Raw genomic sequence first — 19,561 nt, 5'->3', positions numbered from 1 at the left:
CCATATGGTGTGATTCCTTTTAATCAAGACGTGTTCTATTCTTTTGCTTAATTCTCTTAAAACTTGCATTTCCAGCATTCCCACCCCGTTCCATCAAGAAAAACATCAGTCTCTACCCAAAACAAAATACATTCTCTTCAACGGGCATGATTCTTTTGTCTTGCACGAGGCAGGACCTAGTATGCATAAAAGAGGCTGCAGCATTATGCTAACACTGATATGCTAGTGCAAATTCATCTGAATCTCGATCTCTTTAGATGTTTGACAGAATCAAATTAACAGACGCTACTTTTATACAATTCTGGTGGCAGTTTCGTCTACAAGCTATAAATATAATAAAACAACTAACGTCTATCAAACTTCTCACAGTTTGCTCTCATGGGTGTAACATTATGCAGCTACCCTGTACATTGGAAGGTGCTCTGCTTCGTCCTCTATTTCTCGAGACATATCTGCAGTGAAGTCTTTTGCATCCCAAACTATAGAGTGCTGTTGCACCACCAATATGCTGCTGTTGCCACGGAAATCTGATGAAGCCAATATGTACGCAACTTCTCCCAATTCTTTGTCCTCATCCAACCCTGTGAGACCGAATACAAGTGGGGACTTCTTTTCGTGGCGTCTTCCCACAATGATTAGTTCGTAATTGTTTTTCATAGACTGCAGCACTGCAACAGTCCCTGTTCCGTCCTTTGCCACCTCTTCTATGTATTTGACCCGATAATTACCAGCCATATTGAGTCTAAACTTACACACCACTTCATTGTCCAACTTCCTCTCCGTTGAATTGTCAATGGCAATACTCCCATTCTCAAGAAGCCGAACCATCGTGACATTGATGTTTGGCTGTCCAGCCATCCGTGCCCCTATAGCCAACGCCTCCCTGTCATCTGCTCCACCCAAGAAGAGGATAGCCACACGATAAGAAGACCAAGTTGCCAGCATGGGCCTTGAGTTGTGAAGGAGTCCACGGTCAACAATAATTGCGATAGAGCAAGGTGCCATATCAAGGATGTTATCATTCATTATCTTGACCCCTTTCTTGAATGCCTCCCATACGTCTATAGTAGTATACCTTTCATGGAATGGAAGGATTATCAGTGAAGCTTTTTTGTCAAGTGCCATTGCGCAGATTTCGTCATGCATGGTCACATAAGGTGATATTGCGGTAAATGGGTGCACTGAGACGATGCCAGAGTTGCTTTGCTCAAAGAGTCTGAATGCATTGACTATGCTTTTTGACGAGGAAGCATTTGAAGAGGGCCTCTTGGAGAGTTTGTGGGGGATTAGGAGGGGGTTGGATCGGCCGACAAGCTCGATCAAATGGAGGGCATAAATTGCAACTGGGCTTCGTTTTGATGGATTGATGGCTTCTAGAAGGCTGATCATGGTGGGAACATTCTCTTGGTCGTGTATGCAGGCTACTACTCGGAGCTCAGAGTTGTCCCCCAAGTGCATCACAGTCCTCTGATTGTAGACTGCATACCTCCTTGAAGGATCATATAGATATCTTACGAGGGGAGATGTAGTGGAAACTAGCAATAGCATGGATATGCACATGACCACAAATGCTTCATGGTCTATTGCCTACAAGCCATTCACAAACCAAATTCTCATGCGGGTCAACAACTCTGTACGTTAGGCATAAACTGCACTGACCAAATGTATATATAAAGCTTTTTCTTTCTTTACTTTTTAGTTGGTGCGAGAAAATACAAATAATATGACATTCTGATTGCAGAAGCAGCGGCCACAGTAGAGCAACAGTGACAATGATTATAAGACAAGGTGAAGGAGGACATGTTAGATCAGTTTAATGCAGTTGGTTTCTCTGCTTTTCTATATTTCCATTTTCCTTTGATCAAGAAAGTCTGGATGTTGCAGTTCTTTTGCCTTTTTTTTTTTTTTTGAACTTTGAGTACCATGAACCATCATCATCCGCAAAAATATCTGGTTCAACTTATGCATGTACAAGTAGATTTGAAGATTTGATTCTTGTAAATACTCGTAAGTAGTACCTTATACTCATTCTGTGGGTTGTTGTAAAATCTAATATGTCACTTGTTTCGTTTTTGTTTGTGGTCCATGATGAATTTCAGACATACCTTTGCTTGCTTCATCATCTTATACATCCCGAGCTCAAGAACACCCTGGACATTCATGACAAGGCCAAGTAAGATGGCATCCTTGTAGGGTATACTGCAGTAGACCGAAGATACAAGGGCTCCTATGAACTTCCCCACCCAAGCGATGGCGATGATGTATTGCACGACCAGGTAGCTTTTGAAGTCAACCGAGAAAATATCCGTCACCAACCCATTTTTCACAAAGTAAAGTGGCATAAACAACCAAGAGTTAATAAGTTCAAGCTTGTCTACGACAGCTGATCCCAAAGGCGGTCCCGCAGGTAGCGCCAAACCGTAAAGAAGAGGTCCATAGCCGATGTGCAGACCAAGGGCTTGACTGGCAAACGCCGCCACCAAGACTCCTACCAATATGATATATATGAACTCCTCGGTCAGCGACTCTCCTTTTGTTTTCCTTTTTAGCATCCTCATGATCATAGGCCTAACCACTCCAAAAATGACCAATGCCATGGCAACACCACTGCAAAGGGTCTTTAACATCTGGAACCTTTCCCCAGATTGTTGATTCGTTAGAATGGTCAATGTGATGATACAAAAACTAAAAAGGTTACTTGCTACTGAGCAAGACAATGCCAATCGCCCAAACTCTGAATTTATCATCTTCTGTTCGGTGAGGTATTGAGCCATCATTGGGAATGAGAGTGCAGACTCTGCGGTTGCTACAACAGGAAGAGACCCGGCAGTTCCTAGCCCTATGGTGATTTTAGCCAATACTAGGAAAGACCAAGAGATGCTAAGTACCAAAGCTAGTGCCACCGTTGAAACTCCGATGATGATTTCCCTCTTCTCGATTTTCTTCACTATCCATGGATCCATCTGCACTCCAATCAAGAAGAAGTAGAATATGTAGCCAAATGCCGCAAGTGCGTCAAGAATTATGAATCCTCTCAATGGAAAGAAGTGCTCTGTAAATCCACCTGTTCGACCCAGAACAGAGGGACCTAGAATTATGCCACCCTGTTGAAGGTTGGTCATGCGCAAATGCAAATATTATCAATGTGAGATACATACATCTATAAAAGCAAGTTGTTGAGGAAAAATGAAAGAATAATAGATTGAGGATGTATATCCAAAATCGGCTTACTAATATTTGTGGAACCATGCTAGGTTGGCCGAGATACTTGAGAAGGCGGGAAGAGAAGAGAATGACGAGGGAAGCCAAAGAGAGCTGAATCAGGAGGAGAGGGAGAGAGAAATTGAGAGGGTCATCATGAAAAATGCCTCTTGAATTAATCTTTCCCACAGACATGCAAATTGTTGAGAAATTGTCCTCCGGATGAAAGGTGGAAGAAGCATAGGATGCTATGTCATCTGGTTCCATTACAAGGGAACCCATTTTTTGGTCTCCTCTCAGGCCTTTCCCTGTTCTGTAAACCCTAAATTGCAAGGCAAATCTTGACAAAAACGACGTCAAAACTCCGACCAATCTCCCTCCGGCAGCAGAGAGGGAAGATTTTGAACCATAGGTGGAAAAAAATGTCAAGCGTAACGAATTGCATGAGGGTTTGACAATGGTCAACTACTTACCCTGATGACAACAAAGATTAGTGGATGGACCTTATTTTGATGCTTTAAGACAATCTCATTCTTTTAATTTTTCACGTGTCCACACTGCAGACCCTTACCTATGTTTATCTTGTTAACTTCTTCTTTCTTTTTTTTAAATTCGTCTACAGTCAGGGATATGAGAATTTTGGACACGACTCGTTAACACGATACGAACGCGATATGAAGTCAGAGAGCTTGAATAGATCACTTTTTTGACGCGGACACGAATATGACATGACCCATCAACGTAAAAATTAAACAGGACAACTACGGATTAGACTGCGTAACTCGATAAAGACACGGATAAACGTCTAATTTTCCTTGTCGACCGACCAACCCAAAACGGCACAACTTGATCACGAAACGACGTGATGCCAATCCATGGCACATACTTGTGTTTCGTTAGTTATTTTAGTTAGTATGTGCTTATCTTGTATGCTATTAACTCTAAAATTTCCAAAATTACAGGACGAATGTTGAATTTGGTCTCTCTTCAGTTTTGGATAGGCGTCCTTTGTACGGATTGAAAAATGTTTTTTCATTATTAAGGCCTAGTTTTTCATTATTGTTATTTTAATTAAAATTCATATAAAAGTAGTATTTAATTTTGAAACTTATGTCTAATTGTGGTTTAAGGTATTTTCCAACACAAGGTTATTGTTAACTAATTTTGAAACTTATGTATAAAAGTCTTGTACCATGTGTGAGATACAAGACTTTTATACACTACAGTTTTACCACAAGCAAAAACTATTTTGGCATTATCATTGAAAAGGAAAAGGAAAGAAAGTAGTGTTGTATTGCTGCTAAATGTCGTTTTTTTAATCCGTCTTACTGTTTTTCAATTTTGGTTGCAATAAATAGGAAAATAATGACAACCACTGTCCAGCGCAGTTGGTTTGTCATCTCTCCCCTAAGGGGGAGGTCGTGGGATCGACCCCTGCTTGGGCAATACCCTGGGGTCGCAAGCTATGGATAGCTTCTGGACCCATGTGCTAACTCTAACACCTCCCACTAACCCCCACCGATGTATGACGATTGTAAAAATAAAAAATAAAATAAATAGAAAATAAATAATAGGAAAATGATAGTGCAAAACTGTTTTTGTTAATGCCAAAACTGTAGCGTACGAAAATCTTGTACCTCACACATGGTTCAAGTCTTTTATGCACTACTACAATTTTTGGCATTAACAAAAACATGTTTGCCATTAGCAAGGTCAAAATCCATAAATCTTGATTCTCCACTTGGCGAATTCTAAATTCCCGTCTGCAATTTCTCGAGTAAGGCTGTTTCAACCCCGCCACAAGGCACAAAGCAATGCTCCATCGTCAGCTTCTACATGTAAAGCATCTACCATAACAATCTTCTAATGGCAGAGCCAAAAATGGAAAAACCAATTAGCCTTGCAAGGTATATACAACAATGGAAAGAAACTGGCGCTCAGAAATCACAATATAAGACACTCTTCGACCCTTCGAGATACAAAAAGGTTTGAGTCTATACTGCCACATGAAAGAAACCCATTACCAATTTACCACAACACAACTATTCTAATTTGAGAAAGGACATTAATCATGACATTGATCAGATTCCTCCAGTTATTTGCCTAAAGTAGAACATCATCCAACGCCATTTATCCAAAAAAAGATAAAACAATATCCCCTGAAATCTTACATTCAGCATCCTATTGAATTGAACATAACTTGCCCTCGACAAAAAACAAAGCAAAAACAAAAACTAGGCAGTTATAATGTGGATCACAATGACAAACAAAACTTAGGATGGAAGCAAGTCCTCAAATAGTTTCCTGCGAGGAAGCAGGACCTATGTGATTAAAACTCTCTTTTTTGAAGAGAGCTTACAGTTTAACTCTCTCAGCCCATCCTTTGAGCAACTTCCTTAGCAAGAAGCCTCTCTTTGGCCTTGGTTTTGGCTTGGGATTTGGAACCCATGATACCACCACCCCACTTCTTCCTATACTCATCGTACTTGTCATTGAAGTTAGCCTGAAACCACAAGAGGACACCAATACAATGAATTACTATCAAACAATCAGCACACAAGATAAGCCAACAGATATATCAGGTTTCAATTTTGCATCACCTTAATAGCCTCCAATATCTTGCTGAACTCTAACTTGTCCTCATTCTTGACGGTGGTCAAGCACAGAACTGCTGCAGTTTTCTGGTGGACAACCTGTCAGGAAAGCTATGTATTAGAACCAACTTTGTCGAGGATTAAGGAAAACAAGATTACTGGACACGTAAAGAAAACAAGATCGTCAGACACTTACCGTTCCCAATCGAGCTTTTCCTTTGACAATGCAGTATGGGATCTCCATCTTTCTGCACAATGCAGGAAGCCAGACAGCCAACTCTATTGGGTCCACGTCATGAGCAATAACAACCAATTGTGCTTTGTTCTGTAAGAAGCGTAATTGTAATAGTGGTTATTAAGCCGAAGGCAGGGCACCAGAGTCTTCAAGACAAGATGGTTAACAAAAGGAACACTGAACCTGCTCAATGAGGTAGGTGACATGGTTGAGACCATATTTCACAACAATAGGCTTTTTAGCCTCAATAGGTTTTCCTTCGGTCTCAGCCTGAGCCCTTCTCAGGAGGCGCTCCTTTTTGGCTGCCTTATCCTCGGGCCTGTACTTGAGAAGCATCTTGAAGAGACTTGTAGCTGCAAATTTTCATAGAAATAAGCTTGCATTGGTTGAACTGAAAATCTAAGATGTCAAAACTATTACAAAAAGAAACTCTGACACGTCTAAGAATAACAATACTTAGGGTCAAAAGATTTGCATATCGTGGACTCTAATTGTATCAGAAGTAATCTTTCCCTACGTATACTCGGTTACATGCAGCAAGTGGGAAATTAGGCCACAACACAAACCCAAAGCCCTTGTTTACCGAGGAATTTTCTTTTTTAGTCAGCAATTAGTTAGTCAATATAAAAAAACTTAAACCTAGACTGAGAATGCAATCCTTTATGAGGTTAAAATAGTTAACAAACTCATACAACACAATACTCAAACACTAAAAATTGAGAAAATTGAATAATAATGACAAGTCCTCCATGAAAATCTTGCCCCTGTGCTAAGTATATTTCATGGCAATTCGGATAAATGAAGAGAGCCTATATGAATTTATAGGTGCAAATCCCCAGGCATCCGCATCAATAGTTCAAAGTCGAGCCAACATGAAAGATCACAATAAATCATCTAGTATACACCACCTTCACATTACTTTCACAAAATGCACATACACTATTCTACTTGGACACAAATATTGTCCCAAATTGCAAGCAGAAAATAACCTGCTCCCTCACCAAATAGACTCTCTTCAATCAACTACTGAATATGGGCAAGTAGGCAACCTACTAATTAATCCCACATCAGGTAAAACCTTTCTGTAAAAAATCAATTGCTCAGAAAATGAAATTTGTATCGACAATTCTACATCGAGCAGGGTTTATTGAGGTTTGAAATTCTAACCAAGGTTCTTGTCGAGGGTCTTGGTAAATTGATTCAAAGGTGGTGGGACCTTCAAGCGCTGGTTGAGGATCCTTCTCTTCCTCTGAATCTGCACAACCTTGGGCCACTTCACGAACCTGTGAAGATCTCTCTTCGGAGGCAATGCCCCTCCTATCCCAAACTGCTTCGGACGCTTCTCGAAAACAGGGTTAACTACCTTCTCCTACAAAAGTTACTAAATTATCAGAAAAACGAGCAATTTCACGTGCACGTGTAGTTAATACATGTAATCTAATCATATGGGTCAATACCGGTTTCTTCTTAGCTGCTGCAGCTGGCTTGACACCTTTCTTTGGAGCCTGAAAAGTAGATAAAAAGAAAAGCAAAACATAATGAGAATATCATCCGTGTCAATTAATATACAAGGCCTTCGAGCTTCCGGGCCCCATAAAACAAAACTCACGTCTCTCATAAAATTATCTATACCATATGCAATCTGAATCATTTGATAAAAATCACATAACAAGATTTTTATAGTCATCAAAATGTTATGAATTACAATATATAGAAAACTTTCACGAGAATCATACAACAACCATCGAATTGCCAATCAAGTTTGAGAAATGGTATCAAGAATTAGGATACATAACTACTACACGGAGCAGTGGAAAGCAACTAGACATACATATAAATATGGATACAATACATAGAGAGAGAGAGAGAGAGAGAGAGAGAGAGAGAGAGAGAGAGGCTCACCATTTCTGCAAGATTTGGTTCTCTTTGCTCTGCTTTGCTCTGCTATAACGGCCACGCGAAAACCCTAACTACAACAACGCCTGTCTTCGAGCAAGAAGTGTAGTTGGTCATGTAAAGGAAGGTGTGAAGAGCGTAAAAAGGCCGTCGTTTCTACTGGACCTCGTAGCCCACGGGCCACGGCCCTTTCCTCTTGTCAAACGGCACCATAAGGCCCACACTAATCACATCAGAATATACCTACATAAAAAAGTAATAAAAGAATTACATCAGATGATATATATATATATAGATTGGACAAAAGAAAATTCCTATTTTACTTCTAGGGGACGGTTTTGGTAGGGTTTGAACCCGCACGTTGCGCAAGGAATATAGGGCGTCTATCACTTCGTTGTCACTCTATTTGCTCATTGAAGGCTTGTACTCGCTTATAGGAGCAATTCTTAACTACACCTTCTTTTTCGATATTGGTATCAACTTGTTTATGGGCAAAATAACAATATAACATTAAAACCTTTTTCCTTGAAAGGAAAATGCTAACCTCAGCCCTAAGAGCAGAGATCAATAGGTAAAAAGGGCATTGATATTAGTAAAAGTATATTGATATTTGTAAAGGATAATAACATTCGTGAGATATGTATTGATAGCCGAATTTGTTTGAAATTATTTGTATGTTATCATTCAACTACTAAACGGAGGTAAGCAATAAATGTTCATATACACGCCCCTTAATTTATCCTTACTAGATCCATTTATACTGTTGGTCTATAAAACCAGCAATAAATTCTCTTTCCAAATTAATTAGGAATTGATTGAAATAAGAGAATGAGTCACATCGAGATGAGCGCCACTGCCATTTGTGGGCGCTACCATGTACTCATTGAGGTAATTTGAACCGTTCATCTTGTAGAGCTCGCAAAATAGTGTATTCACACCAAAAATCAGATTTATCAAACATTCATGGGTATATCAAAATTTGAATTTTGGTTTATAAAACGGACGATCTGAATTCTGCCAATAGTTTTTAAGTTAAAATGTGTATGAGAACTTTCTCCATTCTAAAATTTCCACACACCTACCACAATCCTTAAAAAATTGATAATTCTTTTACTTTTAAAAAAAAGACCAAGTATATTCTCAACTTTTTGCACTCTCAACGTGATTTTTGTGGTAGCAGTAGAGGTGGCGGTTTTGAAGTTGTGATAAATTCAAATCTTGAAAATATGAAAATTCTTAGGTTCTAGAATAGAGATTTTTTTCGATGCGTTGTGTTGGCATTGCAAGTTGTACTTGTAATACAGTGGCGATAGATTGAAATATCAAGAATATTTTCAATCTTTATTCTCAATTTTGGTAGTGGCGGTGAAGTAATGATTTTTGTGGTGGAGGTGACATTGGAGATGGGGTAAAAGGTGGTGGTTATGTGGTGCTAAAATGATGGTGGTGGGGAAGGTGTAGTAGTCGTGTTGTTGGTGGTGGCATGGAGGGGTTGTGTTACAGTGACAATAGTAGTGGTGGAGGGTTAGTAGTGCTTCGATCATCTTTGTAGTGGTCTGTTTACTACCCACTTTTCATAAACTAAACTTAACTAATTGAATAATTTGATTCCACTGTATTTTAGAACTTTGAAAATTTATCGATATATCATTTGTCTTTATTCAATTTAAGACAAGGGAGATGCGAACTTTCTACCGAAATAGTTTACTTTTCGACTCAATGAGGGTAAATTGGGCATATCTTTTCATGTACAAATAATTTTAGATTCAAATTACTTGGGTTAGAAAGTAGACTCAACAAGCTTTTAAACGGTTCAAACCACGTGCAAATCGGAGTTTGGGAGTGTCTGGGATAAACCCGCAAAGTTTGAGCAATTGTCGAGTCTTAGTGCACCCCACGCACAATTCCGTGCGCCCGGGGCGCACCCTATTGCGCCTAGGCGCATCTGCAAAGTCTCAAAACCAACCAAACTTTGCACTCTTGCCATGGACACTCCCAAACTCCGATTTACACGTGATTTGAACCGTTGAAAAGCTTGTCTAGCCTAATTTCTTTACAAAATTAGTTTGATACCCAAATTATCTATACATCAAAATATATGACAATTTTGCCTTCAAAGATCGAAAAACATGTTATTTTGAAAAAATCCTTGAATAACACTATTTTTAACCAAATCGAAACCTAGTGTATATCGATAAAGAGGGTATTCAAAGTACTAAAAGATGGTGGGATCGAATTATAAAAATAATAGATTTTAGTTTATGAAAAGTTGGTCGAAACTACACCAATTCAAAGATTGTCGAAGCGACTAAGGTTAAAACACATTTTCGCGCCCTTCCACTCATTCTATTTTCCATTCAGTTCAAATCACGCGCAAGTCGGAGTTAAAGAGTGTCCAGGGCGAATGCTCAAAGTTTGACTTGTTCTAAACGAGATGAGAAATGTGAAATGCCTAATCATAGACCTATGCTTTATATACATGAAGTTCAAGAATACATAGTTTCACAAATTGAACAACTCTTTATAAAACAATGCACGTTGTTCTTTGTATTGGCATCTTGCAGATCAAGTGAGGATGCAGAGGATACCATGACAAATATGACCTGCATAGAAGGATTGTTTTTCCCCTTTCTTCTCTTGAAATTCATTGGCATTGGGGGCTTGCATTGAAGGAGGCAGAGGAAACATGATTTTGAAGCAATATGGAGGAAAGAGGTAAATGAAGGGAATGAAGAAAGAAAAGCAGTAACAAATTTAAAGGCAGCAAATAAGCATTAGCATAACGGGGAGAAGTACACTTTCCTAGATTTAACATAACCAATTTTCTCTCCTGGATGGTCTATAATTTAGTGCACTTAAACTGTAAATACAGAGATTGGCTCGTCTTGATTTTACCGCGATCTCACCGGATGTGGTTCTGTAACCAGGAACATTGCACAAAGAAGATGTGCTCCACATCAAGCTTGCCCTGCAGGAGGACTCGATCGCTTCATCTCTCGCGCATTCAATTCCATCGACCGACGGTATTTCCAACTTATAGACTCCATGTTTATCCGTAGTTCTGTTGACCGAGAATTCAATCTCTTCTATGGTTCTTGGAGAAATTGCTTTGAATTTACAGTCTATTCTAACTTCCGCACCTGCTTATACAATTGAACATAGGGAAAACCATGAGGTTCCATTCTCTAACTATTTATAATGGCCAAAAGAATATGGAAGTAGTCAAGTCGTTTTTTGGTATTTCAGATCAGAACCTGGTAAGAAGTAGCTGTGCCTGGAGAAGGTGTTGTTGGAGCAGGTGTCACAGTAAACAATACCCATTACAGTAATTTGAGGATTAACTTTTCTTGGTTCAACTTCTGAGGGCAGTGACAGAGCTAACAAGCAAGAAACTACAAAGAGAATTGCTGAATCCATCAAAACAACTAAAATCAGGGAGAAATTAAAGAAAATATATACTTCCTCTAAGCTTGAACAAACCAATGGCTAGTTCTTGATGATTCGTAGGTGAAAAATCATGTGCATGTGGTGTGGATAATGAGTAGTGCACAGTTTGTGGAGAACCAAGTGGAAGCAAAGGATGGAGGAGCTATTTCTATTCACAAGTTACAACAGACAAAGACATGTGAATGTCCTTTGGCAGGTAGTGGATTGGATGTGTAGGAGAATGGAGAAAGACTTTGCTGTCTATGGCATATTTATAATGGTGGTGAATACTCAATTTAGTAGCTTTGGGCTTGTTTGGGAGCACAACTTTAGTAGTTTTAGAGTGCCAAAACCTGTTTAAAGTTGAACCAAGAAGGGGTGGTTTACCAAAAAAAAAAAACCCATATAACTTAATGGAAGTGGGCCTTCCCTTTCTGTTTCCAGCTCCTTTAGGTTCTCCCGCACTTCAAGAAATAGAATCTCAATTATACTTCAAGAATCAATCAGGGGAGGGGTTTACCATGTCATCTGATCTCTCTCTCTCTCTCTCTCTCTCTCTCTCTCTCTCTCTCTCTCTCTCTCTCTCTCTCTCTCTCTCTCGGAGGTCCTTACTGGAAAGTGGAATAATGGGTCATTTTTTTTACGTGAGAGAACCCAAATCACAATTTCTCAACTCTGTATGTCTAGTAGTATTAGAAATGAATTTAGGAGTCCTGTCATCTCTTGAATTCTCCTTAAATCAATTACTCTTAGATATTTGATTAAGTGAAGTTGTGAGATTTCCATTTTATACATGCCAATTTTTTACACATGACTGGAACTCAGGGATCGTGCCCTGTGGGCCAACGTAATCTCAACGTACACTAGCTCAATCCATTTCCTTTTGTTGTTACCCTTCTAGGCTCTAGCAGTTAATATGTTGCCAGTGGTTTGTCAATGTTATCTCCCTGTATTAATGCACTCATCCCATGCCTGTGCAAATAGCAGTTTGTATAGGCGGGTTGAGCCTGATTTGAATTGATGAGGAAAAAGATTTGTCACATGCTGGTTAAAGAAGCAGTAAATGATATCACGTTGAATAAGTTGTCTAGACTTCAATGTCCAATGGGTAGGAGATAAAGCCGTGAGACATTAAAATCTAGGAAGGATTCGCCCCGCTGGCGGACAGTGAGATTTGTTCTGTTCCTTTAGAGATTAGTCGAGGTGCGTAGAAGATAGTCCGAAGCTATCAAAAAGCAAAAGGAATCTAGGGAGTTAGCTTGAAGCATATACAGCTTCTATCAAAACAAGTTGCACATAGCATTCCAACAACAAAAGGCAGCTTCCAAAATCACTATTAGGCGGATTGAATCCTGCTTCCTCTATATCTCCAAGAACTTTAAACATTATCAAACGATGGGATGTGTTTACTTCAAGAAATGACATTGCTTCAGTGAAATTGCGCACATGTGAGACGATTGTGTCATATATAGTTTTCTGAAGAGATCTATGAAGAGGAAGGAAATTGAGAGGGAAACTAAAACAATGTACTCATTCCTTTCCTCGGAGGTTACTGATGAAGTGGGGGTAAGTTGATAATGCACAATGGTTAACCAACACATTGGTTTACACTATTGATGATTGGGTCCGGGATTGATTGCCAAACACCATTTATGAGAGTTCAGTTTTTATTTATTTATTATAACTCAGGCGCTTAGCTAGCTTACGTGCATTTTGACTAATCCTGAGGAACTAATTCCACCATCCACTAGCTGAGGAAAAGGGTTGGTCCGGTGGCCAAGACCTAGGATCAACATGCCAACGCCCTTATTCAAAATCTTGCACATAAATGGCCATGTGAATCAAAAATCGATCTTTGCGTATATATGCATCTAATATATTAGGAGAGTGATTTTACCATTCTATTCTGTCTTTATCGTCATGTAAATTTAGAAAACAACTACCATTTCATTTGTTTAGAAGTGTATCGTGAACTGTTACAGTGAAAACTTTATAAACTTGCATATTCAAGGCGGAAAAAGGGAAAGAGAGTTTCATAAATTAGATTACCATAGAGCATCAATGTTGAACTCAAGACTCTTGGATTGATGTTGCTCCATTGGTTGGAACCCAAGACTCACCCTGAAGACAAGTTATGCTAAACCCAGGTGGTTGAAAACCCTGTGAATACCTGAATATATAAATTAAAGCATCATATAAATTCGTAATTATGTGGCTCATTAAGGTCCAATCATTTGAATATAAAGAATTATCATGGAAACTCATGTTTCGAAAAGTACATTGCCAGATCATTTTTAGTACTTGCATTTGATTAACATATGAAAAGACTGCAGCTGTAAATATACACGAACTCGAGTTTGTAACAAGCAGATACAACATACTAACAAACATGAAGTACACAGGAGTTAATTCACTCGAACAAACATGTAAGAACCAAGGTATGGTATTGTTTACAACTTATTTTCTCCACCAACTGGAACTCAGTTACACAAACCAGGTGAACCTTGATAACCCCCAGAAGATTTTAATTCCGAATCAAACTTCACTTCTCACAATATTGAACATCTACAGACGTGTTTCCTTGCAGCCTCATCAACCTTCTTTTCTGTGTGGACAAACAAAATACACGGCCCTCAGCAACTATTTAAGATAATATAAGAAAAAACCTATTTCACTATACAAACAATAATGCTATGTAGAAATGTGCACCGTGATATGTACTTAGCATATATAAACACTTCACTTTAGTCTAAGGAGACTACAGCAAGGGACAAGGCAACTAAACAGCTCCAAAAGGCATAAATGAGGATGGAGCATGCTTTTCATGCAAGTATCATGCCTGGAAAATGTTAGCAGTACTACATAGAAACGGCAAAGCCAATTCACGGGCCAAAATTGTTCCTTGGCAACATCCATTTCAAACTTGCCAAACAGTACTTAGTGTCTAGTCTTTGCTCGAACTTTCGGTCTGACTCCTCTTTGTATCAATAACAGACAACGTATTGAGTTCCTTTTGAGCATGGAATGAGATACTCCCTCCGTCCTGATTTGTTTGTCCCTTTTTTGACCTAAGCATGTCCCAAATTGACTGTCCAATTTTAAAATCAATGGACCAGATAATGTGAATTATCAAATCAATAGATTAGATTTTGTTTCCTCAATAAGTTGGAAACCCGAAATTGGATAAACAAATCGGGACAGAGGGAGTATTTCTAAAGCCTCCCATGTTCGGATGTCTGATGCATATATACTTGTGCGTGAGTTCCTATGAGTAAGCCTCTCATCTTTGAGCCTTCTGATCGCTGTTGTGGTGCTGAAAGTTGCAGTTCAAAACAATGTTCCCAAAAGCTTATATTTCATTCATAAACAATATATTCAAGTTGTGCAAGGAATTGTGCAACAGAGCAACTAAACACCAGTACAATGAACAGGGGCTTGCATTTTGTCCGGGTGGAAGGATGAATGCATCAAAATAGATGGCATCAATCTTGTAGGTACAAAAGAATGGCAGAAATTATCTACAAACTACAACATATAATGCAATTTTCTTCTCCCCTGGACAGCCAAGAAAACCAAATTGGGATGAGGGGAATGCTGAATAATTCAACAATTGTATAGCAGAAAACAAAGCCTTGAGAGTCTGTTGATTGTAAAGTGAAGCAATAAAAAATTCTACTTTGGGAAGTGGTCAATGAACAGCATTATAAAACAATTAAAATAGTTTTCAAGTAATAAATTATCAGAAGCAAGGAATTCTATCCAACCAGAATGAGATATTAAGAAGCTCAATATCCAACACGGATGGATTGGTGAATTACATCCAAGCCTTACTAGCAAGATTTGAAGCTACCTGTTTTCACTTTAGCTAAAGATGGCTGCACAACAACATGCATGGTGATGACACCATTTGGAAGCTCGCCAAAAGGTGTTCTACATTGACCAACAGTCTTGCTGTTCTCCAGAATTTTGCCAGCATTTATCAATTTGACATCATTTGCAGCAGTGGGTGCAAACTTTTTATCTAAGAAAAAGCAATACCATAACATTATCTGCTATTAGAAGACAATCACAACAATGAACAGCTTTGGACGGCAGAGAATCTAAAAAAGACATTGTAACACAGGGAGAAAGAAAGATGCAAAAGACGGTCATTCATATTAGAGCTTGTGTAAGCTCTTGGCGAAGGGTCAGAAGGCAACTATAGGCCTTTGCTCCTCCTGGAATTTCTCTGATAGAATACTAAGCAGTGCTTAGATTGTTGTTTTCTTTAGCTCTGTTTCCTATCCTCATGCTCCAAGATCCAATACCAGCTTGTTGTGATTGGTTATTGGTCTGTTTTGACTCTTGTTTGTCTGGGGTATGCCCCTGTGCATTGTAGCTCAGGTTTCTCTCTTCTAATAAAATTTCACCTTACCCAAGAAAAAAAAATTGGCAAACTCCACTTTAATTTGTTCAAAACATATGTACGAGACCATTATTTCAGCAATTGTGCAAGACAGGTAAGTACTTTTGGTTTGGTCAATAGCATGATGAGCTAGAAAGAAACATCTACTATTGTTCCTATGTGGAGTCAAAAGGTTGAGGTTGCCTGAATCGACATGTATTCCTCACTGTGTGTCAAATAAACACTGAAGCACATACAAGGAAGAGAAATGAACTCCATCATCGCACATAACCAATTAAAGTACAACAAAAGGGCTACATTTTGATGAGTATTTTTTATTTATTTTTGGTTTGTGCCGCCTCTGAGAATTAGGCAAATGACTTAAAAGTGAAATAAGAAAATGAATGAAAAGTAAAGAAATGATGAAACTATTAGGCATGCAAGGATGATATTAGCAGCACAAGACGGTCCCTGCAACAGGGCAGGGCCATGAGTACTGTAAGTTTGCTCAGAGCACTTGCTGAGGAAGAAGGAAAAATCTAAAATATCTTACTGCCAGTGTAGGGTCAAAAGCTTTTGGTTGCTTGAATTTGCATGCGTTCTTTCAATGGGTGTCAAACAAGGAAGAAGAAGAAATGAAATGAAATCAATCTTCAAATGCAGGGAAAAGATTGACGTTACAACCTCAATTAGAAAATTTTAGATATCCACTTTGGTGCAATTGCCTACGGCTAGCAGCAAACATTTTTCCAAAAATAATAATAATAATAAAATAAATAATCATCTTCAAGAAACACACTAGTATGTGAAACAGTGACAAATGATGAGACTTAATAATCGTTGTATCCTCCTAAATTGGTGCCATTGCTATCAACCGCCACTTAGTCATGGATTCATATATACATGTGTATGCTGACTCTGCTCACATCACGCACCACTTCTCACGTTTGTTTATGGTCATATTCATTTATGGTCAAAGCTTAGTCACATAATCCTTCAAAATATCCCGTGCTTGCGCTCTCATGAATTTTAGTAGGTTGAGATGTGTTTCAAAGACGCTTTCACGCTTGTGTCTTCCGCAAGCGAATTATGTGACTTAGGGTCAACGTATTACTTTATTCATCAAATACAGCTACAATTCCAACATGCTATCGACAGAGCTCAATGGGGGAAAAAAATGACTCATGCATGTAGCCAACCCCAATGGATTCAAGTTATTCAACCTTTCTCAAGTTTGATTATGAATTTGTTCATATTGCCAGTTTCTTTAAGATTGAATCGTATTTCAACTACATCAAAATGATCTTATTACTCTTTACTTACATGACTCCATATGAACAAGAATGTGACTCCATACTACCATCCAACAAAAAACTTGATCAGCAAATCATGGAGTGGAGATAAGAAGTGAAAAACCAAACCTTTGGGCCACTCAGAGATGATTCTCTCCTTGAGCATGGCTACGGTGGAGGCAGTGGAATACCGAAACGGACCGATGTCGGTCCCATCATATAACCGGAACTTGAGCTCTACCAAGTCCTCTTCCGGCATTTGCAATCCACTAGTAATCTATCTATGACTATGAAACGGAAACCCCACCGATGGAGCGATCAAATTACACAATCGGCCCCGAGCCTTATCCCCCACAATTTCACTACCTATAAATAAAAGCACCAGAAAGGCATAAATAAGGGGTCAAAGTCGATCGCTCAAAATGAGGCAATTACTAGAAAATTTTGAAAGCGAGTGACAAAAAGATTTGGGTACCTGAGATTCGAGAAGAAGAAGCGACAGTGAGTGAGAGGTGTTGAATTGGAGGAACCCTAGACCCGATGTTGGCGCCCAGTTTGGTTGTTCTCAATTTGTACTGTGAGTATTACCTCTTTGTTTAAAATTGTATTTATAGCAAGTGGAGTAATTGGTGTTTTGCCGAGTAGGGAAAAAGGAGAAAGAAAGGGAAAGTGAAGAAATGGGGAATCTTTCTGATCTGAAGTGATGAAAGTGTTATTTCATACTATGTGTCAGTAACCTGGAATTTACAGGGGGAGAGAGAGAGAGATACCGACAAATTATTGCCATGGGAAAGTACTCCTGCGCTAACTAACGTGGAATGAAATGGAAATTTTTTATGCCCCGTTCTCTTTTCCATTCAAAAAGAATATTTCAAAAAATTTCTCATAGATTTTACCTATTTTTAATATTTTTCTTTTTATCTCTTTTCACTTATTATTTCTACTATTTTTCAAAAAAAAATTCAAATACCAATCCAAACATAGCATTTAGTTAAAAAAATTACAGTGGTCCAGTTAAATCTTGACAAGTTTGTTTGTCCTTGTCTTTGATCGTTTGACCGATACTTCCTAATTGAGAGTCTTTTTTTAGGAATTTTAAAACTATTTAAGAGGACACATAATGATTACACTTTTATTCAAATTTAATGCATATTATTTTTACCATTATCCTTATATTCTACCTACTTTATAACATGTATATTCACCTGTGATGGGTACTTTTAAAAAATCACCAAATTTCTCTCATTTTTTGAAAAGGACCATCATTATAGAAGAACTCAAAATGAAATAATAGGCTCTCAATTAGGAACGAAGGGAGTATTTTACTTGCTTTTCACCAATTATGGCCCTGTTTGATAGGAGGGATTAGATTATATGGGATTGTGGTCAAGGGATTAGTAGTGAGGGGATTATTTCAAAGTATAGTCCCTCATATCTCATGTTTGTTTGTGCATAGAATTCAACAACGGATAAAGTCAATCCTATGTGTACTAAATTTGTTTTGAATACCACTTGATAACGATTAATGGTTCAATTATCCATATTACCCCTAGTGCAATTCATAGATGAGTAATTCTATTTGAACCCAAAAAATTACTATCTCTAACCCTGACTACTCTTTACAACCATCCCAATTAATTTGATCCAAAAAAAAAACCCTTGATTTTCAAACGAGTATGTTGCCTCCAAAGCAATTTCCAAACACACACATACCCTTCTATAGCAAGACATAACACTCCACAAATGAGACTCTTTAGGAAAAACCATTGAAATTACTAGGCTTGTTTCAAAATGTTTGCATTTTACAACCCAAAAAAAAAAAAAATTTATTCGGGAAAATAACGGCCAATGACGTGTTTTGAAAATTAATACCCGCTAAGGACATTTTTAATATTAACAAATATTCTTAGCATCCTTAGCGGATATTAATTATCAAAATAAGTCCTGGGCCGCCATTTTCCCAAACTATTAGTATTAGTAGGTGGACGGAATCGGCCTGCCCCATGGTTGGGTTGGGTTGGGTTTGACACAGAGCTTTTGGGCTCAAACCCAAGCAAGCATTCCCTAAATACTACGAATGGACCAAAATCACATAAATTAGGGAAAATGAGGGCTAATGACATGTTTTGATAATTAATACCTGTCAATGACATTTTCAGAATTGACAAATGTTCTTAGCATGTCCTTGGTGGGTATTAATTATCAAAATACATCATGGGCCGTCATTTTTCCCAGAAATTAGGATCTCTAAAACACGCCCCAAAATTCAAAAGCCATCATCAGCTTCAACACCCAGTACAGGCCCATTATAGGCACACTTAGGCCCCATTCAGTTGCACGGAAATAATAGGAAAGGACGGTAAAATCAACTTTCTTATAATTTTTTGTGTGTTCAGTTATCAGAAAAGTTATAGGACCCACGACTTCAATTTTTAAATTTCATTTTCCTTTACTTCATCTCACTTCATTTTTTCCAAGAATCAATTTTTCATACAATATTCTCGATAACTGAACAGAGCCTTAAGGTAAAAAC

At 38.4% G+C, this 19,561-nt stretch overlaps 4 protein-coding genes across 4 annotated transcripts; all 4 read right to left on the bottom strand.

Moving 5' to 3' along the window:
- Positions 1–221: 221 nt before the first annotated feature.
- On the bottom strand, positions 222–3,483 carry LOC131303232 (cation/H(+) antiporter 15-like). The gene is made up of 3 exons (XM_058330002.1): positions 3,232–3,483; positions 2,106–3,104; positions 222–1,587 (listed from the first exon to the last, which is right to left on the bottom strand). The coding sequence occupies exons 1-3, from the start codon at positions 3,481–3,483 to the stop codon at positions 391–393; spliced, it is 2,448 nt and encodes an 815-aa protein (XP_058185985.1). The 3' UTR covers positions 222–390.
- A 1,769-nt stretch (positions 3,484–5,252) lies between these two features.
- Positions 5,253–8,057, bottom strand: LOC131304103 (large ribosomal subunit protein eL8y-like). The gene is made up of 7 exons (XM_058331207.1): positions 7,933–8,057; positions 7,488–7,535; positions 7,198–7,399; positions 6,214–6,383; positions 5,992–6,120; positions 5,802–5,894; positions 5,253–5,704 (listed from the first exon to the last, which is right to left on the bottom strand). Exons 1-7 carry the CDS (start codon positions 7,933–7,935, stop codon positions 5,573–5,575), a joined length of 777 nt encoding a protein of 258 aa, XP_058187190.1. The 5' UTR covers positions 7,936–8,057; the 3' UTR covers positions 5,253–5,572.
- Positions 8,058–10,672: 2,615 nt separating this feature from the next.
- Positions 10,673–11,645, bottom strand: LOC131303756 (major pollen allergen Ole e 1-like). Its single transcript, XM_058330747.1, has 2 exons — positions 11,181–11,645; positions 10,673–11,066 (listed from the first exon to the last, which is right to left on the bottom strand). The coding sequence occupies exons 1-2, from the start codon at positions 11,341–11,343 to the stop codon at positions 10,735–10,737; spliced, it is 495 nt and encodes a 164-aa protein (XP_058186730.1). The 5' UTR covers positions 11,344–11,645; the 3' UTR covers positions 10,673–10,734.
- Positions 11,646–13,643: 1,998 nt separating this feature from the next.
- On the bottom strand, positions 13,644–17,810 carry LOC131304135 (membrane-anchored ubiquitin-fold protein 3-like). Its single transcript, XM_058331262.1, has 4 exons — positions 17,504–17,810; positions 17,158–17,394; positions 15,203–15,373; positions 13,644–13,957 (listed from the first exon to the last, which is right to left on the bottom strand). The coding sequence occupies exons 2-4, from the start codon at positions 17,285–17,287 to the stop codon at positions 13,902–13,904; spliced, it is 357 nt and encodes a 118-aa protein (XP_058187245.1). The 5' UTR covers positions 17,288–17,394; positions 17,504–17,810; the 3' UTR covers positions 13,644–13,901.
- Between the last annotated feature and the right edge of the window lie 1,751 nt (positions 17,811–19,561).

The sequence above is a fragment of the Rhododendron vialii genome, chromosome 10a, assembly GCF_030253575.1.
Source record: "Rhododendron vialii isolate Sample 1 chromosome 10a, ASM3025357v1".
Classification (NCBI taxonomy): Eukaryota; Viridiplantae; Streptophyta; class Magnoliopsida; order Ericales; family Ericaceae; genus Rhododendron; species Rhododendron vialii.
This window is presented reverse-complemented; position numbering and strand designations above follow the sequence as displayed.

What these genes read in the sequence shown, in the direction of transcription:
- LOC131303232 (XM_058330002.1), bottom strand. Translation starts at nt 3,483, where the DNA reads ATGGGTTCCCTTGTAATGGAACCAGATGACATAGCATCCTATGCTTCT. An exon ending in GCATGGTTCCACAAATATTA is followed by an intron (nt 3,105 to 3,231) that starts GTAAGCCGATTT and finishes AACCTTCAACAG; the next exon opens with GGTGGCATAATTCTAGGTCC. An exon ending in AGATGATGAAGCAAGCAAAG is followed by an intron (nt 1,588 to 2,105) that starts GTATGTCTGAAA and finishes AATGGCTTGTAG; the next exon opens with GCAATAGACCATGAAGCATT.
- LOC131304103 (XM_058331207.1), bottom strand. An exon ending in CAGCAGCTAAGAAGAAACCG is followed by an intron (nt 7,400 to 7,487) that starts GTATTGACCCAT and finishes TAACTTTTGTAG; the next exon opens with GAGAAGGTAGTTAACCCTGT. An exon ending in TCACCTACCTCATTGAGCAG is followed by an intron (nt 6,121 to 6,213) that starts GTTCAGTGTTCC and finishes CGCTTCTTACAG; the next exon opens with AACAAAGCACAATTGGTTGT.
- LOC131303756 (XM_058330747.1), bottom strand. Translation starts at nt 11,343, where the DNA reads ATGGATTCAGCAATTCTCTTTGTAGTTTCTTGCTTGTTAGCTCTGTCA. An exon ending in GCACAGCTACTTCTTACCAG is followed by an intron (nt 11,067 to 11,180) that starts GTTCTGATCTGA and finishes TTGTATAAGCAG; the next exon opens with GTGCGGAAGTTAGAATAGAC.
- LOC131304135 (XM_058331262.1), bottom strand. Translation starts at nt 17,287, where the DNA reads ATGCCGGAAGAGGACTTGGTAGAGCTCAAGTTCCGGTTATATGATGGG. An exon ending in CATCTCTGAGTGGCCCAAAG is followed by an intron (nt 15,374 to 17,157) that starts GTTTGGTTTTTC and finishes GCTTTTTCTTAG; the next exon opens with ATAAAAAGTTTGCACCCACT. An exon ending in TTTAGCTAAAGTGAAAACAG is followed by an intron (nt 13,958 to 15,202) that starts GTAGCTTCAAAT and finishes TTGTCCACACAG; the next exon opens with AAAAGAAGGTTGATGAGGCT.